This window comes from Rhipicephalus microplus, chromosome 7, assembly GCF_043290135.1.
Source record: "Rhipicephalus microplus isolate Deutch F79 chromosome 7, USDA_Rmic, whole genome shotgun sequence".
Classification (NCBI taxonomy): Eukaryota; Metazoa; Arthropoda; class Arachnida; order Ixodida; family Ixodidae; genus Rhipicephalus; species Rhipicephalus microplus.
Genome location: NC_134706.1, coordinates 56,291,703 through 56,310,918, shown reverse-complemented (window position 1 = coordinate 56,310,918; position 19,216 = coordinate 56,291,703). Strand labels below are relative to the sequence as shown.

The 19,216-nt window shown below is 45.9% G+C and overlaps 1 protein-coding gene across 1 annotated transcript in view; it reads right to left on the bottom strand.

Annotated features, from left to right (window-relative positions):
• LOC142767777 (uncharacterized) overlaps positions 1-19,216 on the bottom strand; it is a 65,851-nt gene that overhangs the window by 17,304 nt on the left and 29,331 nt on the right. Inside the window, exons 4-5 of the mRNA XM_075870013.1 lie at positions 18,806-18,987; positions 7,867-8,018 (exon numbers count right to left, since the gene is read on the bottom strand). Coding sequence (XP_075726128.1) covers positions 7,867-8,018; positions 18,806-18,987 — 334 coding nt within the window. The remainder of the gene's footprint in view (positions 1-7,866; positions 8,019-18,805; positions 18,988-19,216) is intronic.

Sequence of the window (19,216 nt, the reverse complement as noted above, 5' to 3'; positions counted from 1 at the left end):
TGTAGAGATACCAGGACGGTAGCTGAATAGTGCATCAAGAAAAAAAGTGATTGTATTCGAGAAATGGTTGTAGTCAAAAGAGCACAACGCATTCAAAGAGTTTAGCTACACATGAAGGTAAGAATATAGGGCAAAGACTCTGGAGGGATAGCGGCTTGCCAGGCTTTGGAATATGTATGATTTCTGTGTATTGCCACTCTTGTTGTAGAGTGTTGTTTTTCCTGTGTTCGTTGTAAGAGGTGGTTAAATATTCGATGAATTGGTCATCTAACTTACGCAGACGTGTGTACATAATCCCGTCTGTCCCGGGTGCTGCGTTACGCTTAATGCTTTGCAAGGCTGCCCTAACCTCTGCTTCTAATATGCCCTCATCTAGAGGCGTATCGTGCAGGCGTGGATAATCACTGTAGGTGGGATGGGGGCCTGTGGATACATAGTGTCTCTTTAGGGTGTGCAGCAGAGTGGTACCGTCGAGCCCTGATTTGTGGAGAATGGTGCTGATTGCGTTAGCAGTGTGTGATTTTGTCTGCGTGGGATTTAAGAGAGCACAGAGTATACGCCACGTTCTAGGTGTACTTAGTGAGCCATTGAGTCGATCACAGATGTTGTGCCAACTGTTGCTAGCGAGGATTTTCACATAGTCATGTGCCTCAGTAGCTAATTGGGCGATTCAGAGACGAAGTTTTCGGATATGTTTCTGCGGCTGCCACCGCCGTGTCAAGCCTCTGTGAACATTCCAGAGATACAGCAGATGCCGGTCCACATACGGTGTTTCTGTCGTCGCAGCGATGAGTTAGGTAGCTGTTGGAGAATCGAACTGAAGTTGTAATATCCAAGCCTCTAAAGAGGAAGAGTCCTGATGGGTAGTTGTTGTACGACAACGCCTAAATGCATCCCCATTTGTTAGTTTTATGATGTGCTCTTGGGAGCGCGTGGCTGCTACTCGGAGCTCTGTAGTTAAAATATGTTGATCACTGCCTAGATACACCATGAGGTTGCACCAGGAATAGTGACTAACCCCCTCAACTAACATGAGGTAGGGGCATGTGTCCCTGCTGACACTACTACCTACGCGAGTGGGTTGATCAGGTTCTGTCAGCAGGGTCATGCGATGAATTGCGAGAACCTGTGTGAGTCGTCGGCCTTTAGGCATTTCTGTTGCGTAGCCTCAAGCCGGAGGGGGGGGGGCACTGAAATCTTCTACAATAACTATGTGTTTACCCAACTTGCATAGTTGTGAAAACTATAGATGTTCGATGTTATCGTTTCTGGCGTTAGGTGCACTCTAAACGTTAGGCACGTACAGGCTGCTACTAGAACGTGAGGACGGGACTGATTCGAAAAGTACGTGCGATACGGAGGTGCTTTGAAGGGTGTGTTCTATGATGTTCATTACGTCCGTGCATGTTGTGTAACCCGGAAGCGTAGGGGTACATTGTACTTCTAACGCTATGACATCGGGAATAATCCGCTGCGTCGCAATCAATTGCGTTAGAGCCCCGTGTTTCCTACGATACTCCGTGCATTTCCACTGCCATACACGTAGAAGTTGAGGGGTGTCACGCGTTGACCTATGGTTTCTCGCCATGATCAAGCAATAGTGGGGCCTCGGTTGTACACGGAGGCATTTCAGACTTTGCTAAATCTTGGTGGAGGGTGGTGGGAAGCACGGCTGCAGCAGCTGCGGCTGTTAGGACAATTTTTCGGGATGGTAATAGGAAACTGGAAGGGCAAGTGCGAGGATGCGGACGCTGTGCTTCACGTGCCGGAGACATGGTGCGTTTTGGTGCAGATGGCGCAATATGAAGTTTGCCAAGTGCAGCCGATATATCTTGTTTAACATCCGTTACAATTTGCTGGACAGTAGGTTGCAGGGCCTGCTGGATCAATTGTTGGTGTGGAGCTGTTAGTTCAGCCATAATGCTATCCTTCATTTTCTGCATTTCTACCTGCATCATAGCTGCGAATTCATTCCTCAACTAAGTAGTCATTTTGTTTAACGCCTCTCGTGTGCAATAGTCGGATCGTGCCGTAGTTGGCGGCATGTCACGGTGAAGCTGAGTGTCCACTGACATGGATTGTGTTGTTCTTTGCTGCGTTGATGTTTGTGTAAGGGGGTGGGACTGATGTGGAGAGAGAAGGAGAGGAGGAAACTGCTCTGCCTAGCCTACCGTTTGTGCTTTCTTGTGGGAACCGCTTTGCTGGCCATGATGGAGCGTTGTCCCGTCCGTGCGCCAGCCTGTAGAGCCCTGCTGGCCAGCGAAGCCGCTCCGCGATGACAACTTTCCTCGCTTGGGCCCCGACTTATCCCTGGAACGGCTCCTTCACCCAGCTGCGCTCCCGGACGCACTGCTCTGCTGTCCGGGGCTGGGAGATGGTGACTGGGCCTTCCTGGTGGGAGTAGCTGATCGGGGTGGTTTGCGCCTGTTGACTGGTGGCAAAAACCGCTTTGGGCATGATTTGGCAGCCGTCGGGTGGTCGTAAAGCACGCAGAAGAGCGGCACTCGTGGTTGTTAGGTGATAGTGAACCCCCGCGCACTCGACGTGTCGGTGTGCCAGGGGGCTATGGGCACACATCCTCGCGGTGTCCTGTTTTGTTGCACTTAGTACTGTGGGGAATAGTCCGTTTTTGGTGGTAGCAGAGAAGAGCTCGTCCGTACGCGTTGACGAAGAAAGGGACCCGCTTACCACAAAATGTGAGCACCATTACTCCGGAGTCGCCGAGGCGTCTGCACGTAAGGACCTCGTAGCCCGGTACATCAACATCTGTCAGGAAGTCGTCTGGTGTGGCTTCATGGGCTATTCTGTCGGCCACACCTTCGCACAAATTATCAGGCGCAATACCATAAGAGGTGATGTCGTAGGTTGTCTGCGTGAACTGTAATTTTGATGATTTGTCCAAGTGCAGTGGCAATATGTTCAGGTGAGGTGCGTATTGTTGGCACGTTTTGATTTTTGTCAACACGAAGCTGATATCAGTCTTCTCACTGCAAATATCAGGCTTCTCACTGCAAACGAGCTACGGCGAGAAGTAACGTCTTAGAGCGAACCAAGCTAAGATTTTATCCACCATGGGGACGGATTGCTAGCTTGTAGTCTTCGGCAGATAGCGGTGGGAGTCTTGGTAGACGCGTCTTAGGCCGGATCTGGCGTAGAGCGGGCTCAGACGGTGTGCCGGGCAGCTGTTGAGTCGGTATGGTATGGGGTTGCAGCTGTCGGCGTTTGTTCGTTCTCTTGGTAATAGTAAACCAGGGCTGTGCGCTGTGCTCATTGCTAGCCTGCGTATCGGCGTCCTGCTTGGTCTGCGTATCCACCATGTGGTCCGTGAAGGGAGAGGGCAATGAGTGCTTCTCATCAGCTGCGACGCTCGCATAGACACTCGCCTTCCGCTTTAGAGCGGGGCGGCAATCCGTACAAGACGCGTCCCCGGCTTGTTAGGGTTAGCTAGGTAGACCTCACCTAAAAACTTTTGAAAGCGTTAAGATGTTTAAAACCGCACTCAGAGGTTGAAGTCCGGTATAGGCTTGACAGTGTTGATGTTGGGAGCAAGTTCCTATTATTGCAACAGGTCGCCAGGAAGAACTTTTTCTTGAAAATGGGCCTGAGCCGGATCCGTTGTGGTTCGCGTTCGTAGGACTCGTTCGCCAGGTGGCGACCCCAAGCAAACCAAAAACATATATAGGAAGAAGACTTCTTACTTCAAAAGCAGCACTAAATTGCACAAATTATACTAAGGTTTGGTGCATCAGGCTTAGGAGATTGCTGAAGGGATGTTTTCGATGAAGTTTGCAGTTACATTCAAGCTCATATGTGTACTCCAAGGCAATATTTACTACACACACGGATTGTACATATAACAAGACTACACGTTAGTATCCATTATATACGATATTTATATGGGCAGGTAATTCGGCAGTCTGGTCTGGCAGCACAATCACAGTGAAAGCTATTTATTTGATATATTGCACAACACTCTCTATTTATTAAAGACGATAGTCTTTCTTGGGGACCTTCGACGCAAAAATTTTGGTTGGTCTCTCTGTACATTTGTCTGTTTGTCACCGCTTACCGGCATTGGCTGCTTGAAACGGCCGACCCCATCCGCAGCGACCACAAATGTTGCTCAAGGTTGAGCGCTCGTGCTTGTGCAATCGTCAATTAAAAGCAATTATTGCGCATGTCTGGGTAAAATAACAACACGCATATATTCTGCATATGCATATGTTACTAGAAAACGCATACATAGGTAATTTGAAGGACCGTAGCGCTTATCACGCTGCGCTTACCATGCAGCGCTGACACGGAATGGGGTGTGTTTCCGACGCTTTGCTAAGACGAGATGGTGGTGGCACCTGACCGTCACCTCACCTTCTACACCTTATCACCTCTGAGACAGGCGCACACGGCCACGCGCTTTGTTTTCCAAAAGAAACTGCCAGATGGCACTCATGGCTCACGTGTGCGCTCTTGAGCTTCCGCTGCCCGCTCGAGGCACTCAAACACAGCGACTCCGGAGTACCATTCATCAGTTTTCTTGCACAGAACATCAAATAAATGTTTTGTTCGCTCTCTACACACGCAAGACTATCGTCTTTCGACCACATTTGCAGATTACATGCAGATACGAGACCAAATTTTCATTTACCTATTTTCCTTCCAAATTGTGCAAAACAACTGCTGAATTGAGAACTACAATATCCAGGTCAATCTCATAGAGAGGGTATGTGCCATATACTGTAACGCTCAAACAAACAAAAATCAAGAAAACTTTCTTTGAGGAAAATTAGTGCATTCATCATAAGAGATTCTTTTTTTGGTGTGTACAGCTAATGCAGCTTCAGAACGATCAAGAGCCCTATTGGCTTTGGGCTAATCAGTACCAGCGCAACTGAAACTGCTCAAACTATTTATTTACCTATTTATTTATAAAATACTGCGGAAAAATGTCAACGCAGGGTGAGCGAAATACTAACGATACGAAAAAAAACAAGATTGCAAAATATTTATGATTGTAAAAAAACAACCTGGTCATGATAAAATTCTAAGTAATAAAGGAACAACAGTATTTGCACATTTGGTCACAGGCATTGAGGGAATATTTCTGTAAAATGCAGTAGTGAAAGTGTCAGTCCTCGCGAAGATTGTCGTTAGAGATTAGGAATAGGGGTGCCAAATGGGTCCGCTTAACAAGGGAAAACGTATGCTGCGGTGTCCAAGGATAGCCTGTGACTTACCATGTCGTAAAGAAACGATAGAAAACTTTTTTTCCGAGTTTGTAATAATACAAAACCATTTGCAGTTAGTAGTGCAGTGAGACATTAGGTTGCACTTAATTTGCTATAAATCGTACAGCTTTTCTGCGAATTCTTTCTAGGTTTTGTTTTAATGGACCCGCCGCGGTGGTCTAGTGGCTAAGGTACTTAGCCACTAGACCACCGCGAGAGGCTAAGGTCTAGTGGCTAAGGTAGGTTCAAATCCCGGCTGCGGCGGCTGCATTTCCGATGGAGGCGGAAATAGTGTAGACCCGTATGCTCAGATTTGGGTGCACGTTAAAGAACCCCAGGTGGTCAAAATTTCCAGAGCCCTCCACTACGGCGTCTCTCATAATCATATGGTGGTTTTGGGACGTTAAACCCCACATATCAATCTAGGTTTTTAATGTAAATTTTGCGAGGGGACTCCAAACTCTGGAGGCGTACTCAAGTTTTGACCTAGTTAAGGAAAAATAGTGCAGAAGTTTAACACTAGGCAGAACAGTCCCAAATTTCTGGCGGAGAAAACAGGATTTCCGGAATGTGGCAGAGCAAATGGTATTTTTGTGTATATTTCAGGATAGGGTAATTGTTAAGTACGGGTCCAGGATACTGTGGCATACATTTAAATAAACTGGTCTTTTCGCTAGCCAGAGCTTCGTTTGACGCACCTATAATTTCGGTACTCCCAAGAATATAACACATAATGTTCAAGCAGATGCAGCAGAATTTTCACTTGGTACAGGTGTATTGGAGAGCAATACCAAATAAAAAATACCATCTGCACGTAGACATTCCTTGGAAATTTCAGTGAAGCCCACCAAGAAAGTTTCAGGTTATTTTGATGAAATTTGGAAGCCGTATCCCCCCTTACACATTTATTTATACTGAGCTGGTCTGCAATATCACCTCGGTACGAATTCTGCGAAAAACAGAAACTGTGGGACATCGTTTTTGTATCGTGTAGGAAATATTGGTTAATTATGAAAAGACTTGTACTCCTTCCGTTTTCGGCGTTAGGTCAAATGCATTATATTGCCAATTTTTGCCAACAATGCAACTCTAATCAGTGATTTATAGTATAATTAGGTTCTTGCGACTTAGCCACAAAACGTATTTGATGCAGTATGTAATTTTATTAAAAACTAAACGTATCCCAACAGAATGTATCTTGTAATATATACTCCGAAAAATCTATTGCTTTAATTTTCTTTGTGAATAAACGTAGGATGTATATACGATTTTCATCGGGTGAGGTAAACTCAGCTGTCTGGTCAGCTCGAAATTTGAGACATTTAATATAATATTAGTACAATGTCGTTTTATTTCCTTTTTTCTTTTATTAATCCAAGACTGATTTGTTATTCATAATTCATTTATTTTTACAATAAATTTTAGCGTGTTAGTTTTTTTTATTTTAGCAATAGGATGGTGATCAATAGGCTTTAACACGTTTCCTCGGCCACTCTAGAGTGGCTATGTGCCAGAGTATATAGGCCACAAACAAACAAACAAACAAGAGCCGGTTCGTGGTGAATATTATCTCATTAAACTTATAGCATACCTGAACATAACCGCGTTACGGTAGAAACGACGAGGAATAACGTTAGCGAATGATCGTTGGCTGTATTGCTTAATGGCACAGTACTAAATCCTTTCACAAACAGAAATCTCTTCAACGAAAAATTGGCCCCGGGTCTGCATGTAATCTGCAAATGTTGTCGAAAGACGATAGTCTTGCGTCCAGAGAGAGTGAACCAAACATTTATTCGATGTTCTGCGCAATAAAATCAGTGAATGGTATTCTGGAGGCGCTGCGTTGGAGTGCCCCGAGCGTGCAGCGAAGGCTAAGGAGCGCATCGAGGCACGTTACACACGAGCGCCATCTGCATCTATCTTCGAAAATGAAGGAAGGCATGCGCACCTGCGAAGAAAGGTGCGTGCCATTCTCGGAGACGATAAGGCGTAGAACGCAAAGCGACGGACAGGTGCCACCACCGTCTCATTTTACCAAAGCGTTGGCAACACTTGCCTTTTTGAGCATCGCATTGCACTGCCAGCGCAGCATGTTTAACGCTACGTTCCTTAGAATTACTTCTGTGTGCCTTCTCTTGTATAAAGGCACACATAAAAAACATCGACGTGTTGTTGTGGTACCTCAGATATGCGCAACAATTGCTTTTTATTTGACAATCGCACAAGTATGAACGCTAAACCTTGAGCAATATTGGTGGGCGCTGCAGATGGGGTTGGCCGTTTGACGTATCGTTAGGAGCGCACAAACAGGCATATGTACAAACAGACAGGCAGGCAGACACAGACAGACAGACAGACAGACAGACAGACAGACAGACAGACAGACAGACAGACCAAAATTTTTCCATCGAAGGTCCCCAAGAAAGACTATTGTATTTAAAACTGGTATGTGGCAGAAAACAGACAGCGATACAAACAGCCAAACATGAATGGGTGCATATATATATATATTGAAAACGTATGCCATCTGCTTACAGCTAATTATCTAGCATATAAGTACTTTTAAAAACAAGGATCACGGATCAAATTAGGTATTAGCAAATAAGTGAAGAAAAATATTAGTGGTAAATATACTGACAGCCTTGTCCTCTCAGCGTAGCAATCAAGACTTCGATCGACTGTATTAACGCCATTTGCCATCCACGTCGACTTTAGACAAAGACATTGATGATGAACCCATAATTCTTCCGACATCATCAGTAATTCGAGGACATCTGAACTTTCTATGAGCTGCAAAATACCAAGAATGTAGGTTTAGTCTTAGACGCAGTATATGATGCAGCGAACTTTTAGATGATTTGAACGTCACATATTCCAGCATGGGGCTATATTATTCTACCAGATAAATTGACAGAAAGAAATAAGTTGGTGCTTGAGAGATGAGACGTATATTTATTTAATGACATTGCTCGTATGGGAAAATTGAGATAAAGCGAAAATTGTGGTTAGCATTTCATGTCTACTACCAGTCGTTCTTTTTTAAATTTCAATAGCATTGCAAATTCTTCCCATCTAACTTAGTCCTTCCGGCATGCTTGAAATTCCACCTCCTTCTACACGCTTAAGAAAGCGCAACACTAAAAACAAATAAAGGTTGATATTTGCGTTCGTGGCCTAGCAGTTTCTTTAATTGCATTGCATAACACCTCCTGCCAACCATTTCCTTCATTCATGCCGGAAATCGAATATTTAAACGCGCGCTCAGCAGCGCTACGCACAAATTGCTACAGGCAACAAAGAAAATTCGGCGTTCATAAAGAGGTTAGAGGGATATATCGAAAAGGCAGTTCATGAATCACTGCAACTGTCTATGAAGGGCGTATATCAAAAACGACTCATTGGTGACTGTCTCAGTGTATCGGGATCATCCACTATTAAAACTGATATACCGCTGCGAGGGCTGAACTTCAGTACACTCGCCGCACTGACTGTTTTGCGTAAAAACCCGCACAAACCAATATATCTAACTCATAAAATTGTTCGCTAGAAAGAAGGGCAGGGCATGCAAACACTACGACTAAAGTTAATCTACGACTAAAGTTAATCTGTATTCCGCATTGTTAACGATATTGTTACGCCAGTGGAGTGCAACAAATCTGCTTATGTGCGTTCGTGGCCTAGCAGTTTCTTTAATTGCATTGCATAACACCTCCTGTCAACCATTTTCTTTATTCATGCCGGAAATCGAATATTTAAATGCGCGCTCAGCAGCTCTACGCACAAATTGCTACCGGCAACAAAGAAAATTCGGCGTTCATAAAGAGGTTAGAGGGATATATCAAAAAGGCAGTTCATGAATCACTGCAACTGTCTATGAAGTGTGTATATCAAAAACGACTCATTGGCGACTGTCTCAGTGTATAGGGATCATCAACTATTAAAACTGATGTACCGCTGCGAGGGCTGAACTTCAGTACACTCGCCGCGCTGACTGTTTCGCGTAAAAACCCGCACAAACCAATATATATAACTTATAAAATTGTTCGCTAGAAAGAAGGGCAGGGCATGCAAACACTACGACTAAAGTTAATCTACGACTAAAGTCAATCTGTATTCCACACTGTTAACGATATTGTTACGCCAGAGGAGTGCAACAAATCTGCTTCTACTGTTACGCAAGAAACTCGAATATATTATCTTTTGCCAAGTTTTCGCCATGAATTTTGACAGCTTAGCTATTTTAAGTCATAGTTCTCTTCAGTGCACTTCAGGTAAAGTGCCACTCATACGCTAGAGAGGACCAGTACTTACATCAAGCCTGTCTTTTGGTGGCATCTCTTAGTAACCTAAAATAAGTGCAAGTCAAATTAAGTACTGGTAGTAGTTAGACCGACGTACTCTGCCAGCTTCTGTGTGTTTGCGTGCGCTGAGTGCGTTTAAAGCGTTCATGTTGAGACTCACCGCATTTGCTTTGTTCAAAGAATGCTTTGAGCAGTTGCTCAAGATATCCACCTCAAGTCACTACAAACCTGGCCGCTATATGGTGCATTGCTTGCCTCTCATCGAAGACAAACGTAATTGTACTCTAGGCTTCGAAATGCATTGTTGGCTCAGATGCAAGGTTTGAATTGAAAATTAGGCCTACGAAACGCAAACTATAGATGATGAAAACGAATGCGTGCTCATTACATATCCTAAACTTCGCATGATATTCCATTCATGCACTCACTAAAATATCCAGTACCACTTAGTGCAGTGGCAGGGAAAAGGTAAAGGCTCAGCGTCTTCAGACCTGGCACAAAGGGAAGCAACGTATGCATGAATGTCGCACAACAATTGTTTTATATTTGCTTTCAACATTCACTGCACAGCCCTACGACATTCTTAATCAATCCAAAATAGCACATTAACAGCACCCATAACATGACTTGTAGCAACCATAACAAGCAACAGTAGTGCAGGTAGCTCAAGCACACCACCGGCCATACCTGTAGTGGAACTCGCAGGCCGCTTTTTCCGTTCATAGGGAGGATAGGAGTGATAACAAAAGGTTGTAGAATGGCAGCTTATCTCCTTGTACCCTGATACAAAATATGCGTTCACATGTGAAATATGGTTTGCGCTAATGTGACGCGTAAAAACTTGTGATTGTCGTGGTTTTGGGTCACTAACCATGGTAACATTGTGAGGGACGCTACAGTAAGGTGTCCAGAAAGTTTTTTTCGTTTTGAAATATTTTGCGTAGCATAAATTAAACTTCGCGGGCTTCCATCGTTACACACAGATAAAAATGTGGCATAAATAAAACGTAACAAATCAAGGCAATGAAATTCTTCTCACCTTAGCATTTATAATTAGGTATAGTTTGTACACGTGAATATCGTCGTTTTATTTGTTTCACGGGTTCTAATGAGCACCCACAGCTGCAACAACTATGTACAACAGCAATGAGAATATGCATACTTCAAGCAGTGCTTTACTCTTTTCGAATTTATCTAGATTTTGCACCCTTACTCGCGCAGCTAAATCACCCAACCAGTGAATGAGAATGTTATGATTTATTTGCAGCTTAGTTATGAAAGCCCTTTCATAATATCTGGTTCATTAAAATTTACCGCGTTTCAACAGAGCCTGTAATAAAACGCAGCCGAAAAATAAAAAATGGTAATTCACGCCCATGCTTGTCGGCTAAGCTTTCGTTATGGGCCGATAATAAAAAAAATAAACTTGGACCATCTTTCGATAAAAGAAACCATGCGCGGATACAAAGCAGCGAGCGCCAACGCTTATATTGGCGGCGACGTCGACGCTGGCACCAATCAAGCAAAAGTCAAGTAAAGAGATTCTTGACTGAATACCGTACGCGCAATACCGTTCAACGCCCACAGGATTAAAAAAATGGCAGCATATCCACGGAGTAAATGATGGAGAGTGGGGCGAAGCATTCGTATGTCTATTCATTCTAGCTTCCGTCCGTCCATCCATCCATCTGTGTGACCGTCCATGCGTCCATCCACCTATCCGTGCGTGCGTCTGTTCCTGCGTCCGTTCCTGCGTTCGTCCATGCAACCGCCCCTGCGTTTGTTCATGCGTCCATCCATGCATCTGTCTGTGTGTCCGTTCGTCCATCTAATTATCACTCCAAGTACCACCATCTCGCATCTTTTCATCATTTATTCCTCATGTAGAACCACCGCCATCCAGCGGACATTCCAAGGACTAAACGAGAGGTGGCACACGCACACTCTGTTACGGCTTGCGCTTCGGTTCTACTTCGCACCTTTAACCACCTCGAGTTCATAGTATATACTAGTTTACTGTTCATGGCACTGCGGCTCTACGCTCGCTAAACCTTTCTAAAACCAAAGAGGTTACGCCCAGTGAGTATAACGTAGCAACCTTTTCCTGTCAGATAGTGCTCAAGGTACTTGCCAATGGCTGCTAATGGGAAATGAGAGACAGGAGAATTCGGCTTTTACTTTTTACGGCTTGCGCTTCGTATCTACTTCCCACCTTTAACCACCTCGAGTTCATGGTATATACTAGTTCATTGTATTTATGGCACTGCGGCTCAACGCTCGCTAAACCTTTCTAAAACTAAGGAGGTTACACCAAGCGAGCATAACGTAGCAACCCTTTCTTGTCAGATAGTGCAAAATGTACATACCAATGGCTGCTAATGGGGATCGCAGCGTGTGCGTCAACAAAAAGTCGAATGCTCCTGTTTCTCATTCCCCCTTAGTAGCCATTGACATGTACATTGAGCACCATCTTTTATTGTTAAACAACGTACAGATGAAATCTCTCACCGGCGCCACCTTGAAGGTCTAAATGTTATACATGTTACACACTACAACGGCTGCGAGGAACGAACGGGTGCCGCTATAAGGAGCTTCGTCCCTAAAAAGTCGCAGCTTTGCCGCAAAGGTGAAGCAATGAACGCGATAACAACAAATTGGAAGGCCACGCGCAGAATGGCAAGCAGATTGAAACGTTCCCCACATTTCTCACGCACAAATGACGCAAAAAACGTACTCATTGGTACAGATGAATGCAACTGAGCGTCTTAGTCATTACTTCGCTGTGTCTTAAAAGCACGCCCTTCTCGTAGACAGAGGCTCTGCAAGGATTGTAGTAACTTTTGCGCGCCCCGTAACTACCACAGAATCATGCCATGAACGCCCAACGCCAGTCAAGACGTATGATTCTCCCCACCGGGAGGTAAGGGCGTGCAAGAGATCGTCTGTTCCCCTCATCTTCACGAGCCAAAGTTCGCGTGAGAGATGAGAGCCGCCGCGCGCACATTGCGCCATCTTGCGGATAATGCTGAAAAGACGAGAGTTTGCCCCCGAGATACTCGTCAACAGCGGTAAGTGGTGGATATAAAACGTCGCGTTTAAACGTTGAAGGAGGTACCCCTCAATGGCTCAGTGGTTAGCGCCTCGCATTAACTGACGTTCCATTCCGCGCGCCGGAGTGTATTTCTGGCCTTTTTTTCTTTTTTGCATTTACATATATAGATAGGTATACACATACGGTGCATGACGTCGACGCCCAGTTCAATGCTGACGCTGGCGGCGAAATGAAGCCGAGTGTATTCATATAATTTCTACGGCAATAAAAACGTGTTGCGGGTTGAAAACGGTGTGGCCAGTGAAGGTTTGTGCAGCACAAGCAGTCAGTGTTTCACTAGCAGACGTTGCCTGCGTCGATCTTGCGAGACGAGAAAGGGGAGGGAAGCGACATTTTCGTGGGTGTTTTTCTGGGCCTGGGCCGACACGAGACGCGAGCATGTGGCACGAGAAACGAGACGCGAGAATGCTCAGTGGTGGTGTACGGAGTGACAGCGTTACACAGGCTAGTCAAAGGGCTGCTTCACATCAAATAAACGCTGACACAAGTCGCTCTGTACATTTGCTTAGCAAGCTGACAAATACAGGGTGAAGAGCAGCCCACGTCATTCATAGTGTGCGTGTTTTCTACTTGTCGTAAATACAATAGCTGCTTCTGTATAAGTCGGAGCCGTAAAGGAGGAAGAATAAGTGCGTTCGGGCATAATTCTGCCTTGAACAACTATCGTTTTTTCCTAAACTGTCAGAATTCCTGACTTTCTCTGAACAAGCGGAACGGAAGACGTCACCCCCCGGCATGGGGGAATATCCATTCAACGAGACAGCGGGCCCTAGCCATTTGCATAAGGATGGACCGATTGTGGGTGCTCGCGTTGGCGCATCTGCTCCTTGTGATGATTCTACCGAGAGCTCTTCAGTGGAAGAGATGGAATCGGAAGCCGACTTCAGGACATTCCATACCCGCCGGTTGAAAAGAAAGCTTCGCAAGACGTCATCAACGGCGGAGCCACAACCGGCGCTAGACAAAGGCAAGCGATGTTTCACCATCTCGTATGTACTCATGTCTACATCAGACAACCTGAACTCAATAAACAGGCAGTCATTGACTAATTATTTCGAGCGAGTCGCACGTGCTCAAGTGAATGAAATTCGCATAAATAGCAGGAAAAACATATTGTCACTTGATGTGACAAAAAAAACCATTCTTGACAGAATGAAGGCCGTCACACAGCTCGGAAGTATTTCAGTTCGCGCGTTTCTCGCTCACGGGAAAGGAACAACGACTGGCGTGTTAAATGACGTCGACGCTGACATCACAGACGCTGACTTCCAGAATCTTGTGACGTCGACAGTCAGAATCGTGACCATACGCCGCTTCGGGCAGTCTCGCTGCATCAAACTAGTATTTGATTCTGAGACTCTGCCCCCTAACGTGAAGGTTGGATACGTTAGACATCCCGTACGCCCTTACGTGCCATGGCCTTTACAGTGTCACAAGTGCTGCAAGTTGGGACACGTCAGCGCAGTGTGCAAAAGTGAGACAACTTGCCAGCGGTGCGGTGGGTCTCATAAAGTGGAAAACTGCGATACTGCTGTTCCAATGAAATGCCCAAACTGCTCTGGTGCACATGAAGCAACGTCGAAAGAGTGCCCGAAGATCAAAGAAGAAATTCGCGTCCTGCGGAAGATTGTCAGAGACAACTCGACACACAAAGAGGCTGTCACGTCCATCCGCCGACAAAGAAGTCGTCCAAAACGTAGGCACCAGCGAAAGCATAGTGGACATAGGAGTGATGCATCACCATCAGCAACAGATGAACATACGCGTGCGCATTATCAGGCCGCTACGCCCATGTTGTACGCACCACGTCCCAATGATGCAGAAAGTGGACCAACGCCCGCTTTGCACGCCGATGCTTCAGATACTGAGTGGCCTTCGCTACCGACCGGAGCAATAAAAAAGACCACATCACGGGCTGTAACTTCAAAGAGGGCGGAAAATGATAGGTAAGACACTGAGAAGAACCAAACTATGCTGAAGCATCTACTAAAATCTATTCGTGCCATTCTCAACGAGCTATACACACCAGGTTCGAAGACAGCAGTGCAGATCATCAACGTGCTGGAACCGCTACTGCTGACCCTTCCATAAACAATATGGCGAGTTTCTTCGATGAATGTGTGCGCACTTCTGCTATTATTCAGTGGAACGCGCGAGGTTGGCGAAGCCGATTGTCTGACTTTTGACAACGGATGTTTAAATACAAATTTCCGTTGGTTGTCATATGTGAGCCGAATATGATGTCGTTGTTTCATATTTCCGGATACGTCACTTTGTGGTCACGCGATGATCGAAGTGTGAGCAAAATAATTACATGCGTACGTAAAGACTTAACGTACGTGAGACATGCCGTGGCTCCTCATGCTTCTAACGACTATATTTGCCTATCTATAAATCACAAGTGACGTTCAATATCAATCATTGGTGAATACATTCCTGCCAGAAGCCACGTGGACTGTTCCCATCTCTTGTCTGTGCTCCAAGCTTGACCTGGACCACGTGTATTAGTTGGGGATTTTAATGCACATCATACCATGTGGGTTTCTGCCTCAATGAACACCTGCGGTAGAGACATTGCCGATTTTGTGCTCAATCAGGGCCTGATGTCTATTAACGATGGCTCACCTACTTACCTCCGTGGCGCATCGTACAGCAGCTGCCTAGATGTATGTTTTGTGAGCAGAAGTCTCTTGCCTACCACCTGTTGGTTCGTAGATGTTGAAACACATGGAAGTGACCATCTCCCTACATATATACAGCTAGAAGGATTCCGTCGTTCAACTCCCCTGCTTGTGAAAAGCGTAGACTGACCAGGGTTCCAAGCTTCTGTAAATTCTCAGTGCGGGAACATTCAATCTATAACTGAAATAGAAAGCCTCATTGCATCATCCTTAACAACGCATACGAAACTTGTGAATAGGTCGCTACCAAAATCACAACTTGACGCGCAATATGAACACCTTCGTGCAATCCGTCGCCGAGTAGAGAGAAAATACAGGACGAAATCACCGTCTGACCTATCTACAGCACGACAAGCACTACGGCATGTATTGCGTCACCTCGACAAGCTCGATAGGCAACGGTGGAGGGTATTTTGTGGCTTTCGTGATCCCAGAAAACCCCTGTCTCGAATATGGCAAACTGTCCGAAGCCTTCAGACGCCCACTCAACAGTTGTTCTCTTTCCGATCTTTGGCTCTAAAGCAAGGTCGACCCGAAGTAGAGGTTGCAGAAGCTTACCTCCACTTACTCGTAGGTATGTCCTCCTCATCAATATCACCTTGGTGTTTAGCCGCACCGCCATCCAGCGACGATCGCCTCGACTTACCATTCACAATGCACGAACTCGACGCTGCGATTTCTGCGTCCCGACGGTCGTCCGCACCAGGGCCTGACGAAAATACTTATTCGGCTCTGTATCACCTCAGCCAGGAAGCAAGGCAGACTCTCTTGTCGTTCTACAACTCTACGTGGGAAACAGCGATAGTCCCAGAGAGTTGGAAGTGCAGCCGCATAGTGGCCTTACTGAAACCAGGCAAGTGTTCACACGAGTTGTCTTCTTATAGACCCATTGCCCTAGCCAGTTGCATTGGTAAGGTGATGGAACGCATGGTGCTGGAAAGATTGAAATGGCTGCTGGAGAATAATGTCGGCTTACCAGATTTTATAAATGGCTTCCGTAGAGGTCGATCAACTATAGACGGGGTTGTAGATCTAGTTTCTTCTGTTGAAAAGGAAAGACAACGTCGGAGATCGATAGGGGCCATTTTCTTAGATATAAAGGGCGCGTACGATAGCGTCTACTATGAGGCCATTCTTGACGCACTTGAAGACATCGGCGTAGGTGGCCGACTACACGCATGGATAGTGAGCTATCTCAAAGGACGTACCATTTTATGTCGACATCCGACGGTGACACGGCAAGGCACCTCGTAAGCCGTGGAGTTCCGCAAGGCGCCGTCCTGAGCCCCATGCTTTTTAACATAGCACTCATTCGCCTTGAAGCTGAGCTTCCCGACGTTGTCATAATCAGTGCGCATGCGGACGACATATGCATATTGACATCTGGAGCAACTCGACCACAACTGCGAGCAAGGCTACAACAAGGCACATCAATAACATCTAAGTACTTACGTCGTCAGGGCCTGAAACTTTCAATAGCAAAATGTGCTGCATTGGCATTTACGAGGAAATCAATGTCGCGGTACCCAATCTTCGCTCACGGAGCAATGATTCCCGCGGTCAAGCACCACCGCTATTTAGGGGTCGTCATTGATCGCAACATGTCCTGGTCAAAGCATGTGACTGTGCTGCGAAACAAACTAATCAGTTTTGTGTATGTTCTTCGCGTTATAGCAGGACTGAGATGTGGCTCTTCAGAGAAAAGTCTTCTGCAGTCATACAAGGCATTGTTTGTGGGTTATATAAGGTACAGCTCACCTGTGCTTTCCAGCATGCGGGCAACGTGCCTTCGTAATTTAGAGAGCCTTCAGGCACGAGCACTGAGAATATGCCTTGGCCTGCCACGGTGCACGTCAACCTGTGGCACTATAGAGGAGTCCCGCGCCGACCCTATACAGGTTTACACGTCCTGTGAGCCTCTTCAAGTGCACCTTCGTCTGCTGACCCGACATGCACAGCATCCGTTGTCTTCGCTACAAGTGGACCAACCAGGCTGTACCCATTCGCAATGCCTCGATACGCATGCGCACATGATCCCTTCAGACTTTGCACCTGCCGTAATCCCTTCAGTGCCTCCATGGACATTGACTAAACCGCTGGTGTGCCTTCACATACGTGGAATTTCGTATAAGTCGCGTGTTTCTTATATTGCCCTCAAGCAACTCACCTGGGCACATTTAGATGACCGATACAGTGACTCTGTGCACATTTACACCAATGGATCCGTAAACTTATCCGCCTCAGCTGCAGCCTTCGTGATATCTCAACTTGGTATTTCCCGACAGTACAAATTAGATGATAGGTCATCTTCGACAGCTGCAGAACTTGTTGCTATACAAGAAGCCATAAAGTTTGTGAACGACCAAGCACCGCGTAAATGGACGATTCTGTCATATTCAAAATCAGCCGTTCAAGCTATTCATTCTTGCTCAAGACGAGGCCAATTTTACGAGTTAGCGTTAGGAATCGTCCAAGCATTTGACCTAACACACAGGATCGGTCACTTGATTACGCTCCAATGGATTCCTGGACACTGTGGCCTGGTTGGCGACGAGGCAGCCGATAGCGAACCAAGAGCGGCAATATACAAGGCTCCAAGGTACGTCAAAGTACCATACTCGCGAAGTGACGTGAACACATTGTTGAGATCACTCATGCGCGAATGCGCTGCCACTTACTGGTCGCTACCAGATCACCGGAACAAGCGCATGCGGGAAACAGACCCCGGTATGACTTTCGTCTTCCAGATAGAATCAGCAGAAGACATGCTAATATACTGCACCGAATTCGCCTGGGCGTCGCCTTCACTCACCACTACACCTACCTAATCGGCCATGCGCACAGCCCGGATTGTGAACGCTGCCAAGTGCGCGAAACAATAGCTCACATATTTTGTGACTGTGCATTATACGTGGCGCAAAGAAAAATGCTAACTGCAACGTTGGCAAGCATCGGGCGAACACCATTAAGTGAAAGCCACATATTGTCAGCAATGAACGACCAAACAGTGTCAAAAACTGCTACAAAGGCTCTCCTAGACTTGATAAAAAGCACTGTATAGAAACTAGACTGTAGGTTACTATGCTAAGTGGCTACTGTACATACGCATCACCTCTTCTTGTCCCCATCATCACCCTTCATCCCTTTTTTCTCCCCTTTCCCTTATCCCCTGTGTAGAGTAGCAGGCTAGAGCGAACTAGCTCAGGCCGACTCTCTGCCTTTTAATAAGTTCTCACTCTCTCCCCTCTGTCTGTATAAGTCAGAGGCGAGGACAACACGCACAGCTGGAACCGTGAGTGTAACCTCGTGCACGTCTTGCTTCGTTTCATGGTACACATCACATCTGGGGCATTGGCAACCACATTTCGCTCAGTGGTATTTATCACGCAAAGAAATGAAGACCCCGGGTGAATTACATTAAAGGAGTTGGGATTCTATTTTGCGATACAAGCTTTATAGGCTAGATGGCCGAAATTGACTCACCTCCTTAGCAGTTTTGTAGTTACCATCCGCACGAACGACGGTTTCGTGAACAGTCTTTCGTGGACCAACAACAGTGTCTGTAGGCACGTTCGTTGTCTTCTCGGTTGGTTGAGGGGCTGCATTCTCGAGTGTCATAATGCGTTTTCCACTTGCTATGTCTGAGTGTCCATGTGCATGCGTGTCTACCACAACCACGTAGCACAAAAAATATGTAGAAGTGAAATACCGCTCAATTCAAGGTTATTCATATGCGTAGAACACTCTTTACCCTACAGTATAGCAAGTTCATATGATTTATTAGCAGTACTTGACAGTATAGTAATGCAAGAGTACCACGACAGTATCGTAGTGATCTTTTTGTCCACCTGTGTTTCTGTATTAAAATACAATTGAAAAATTGTGCTTCTATTT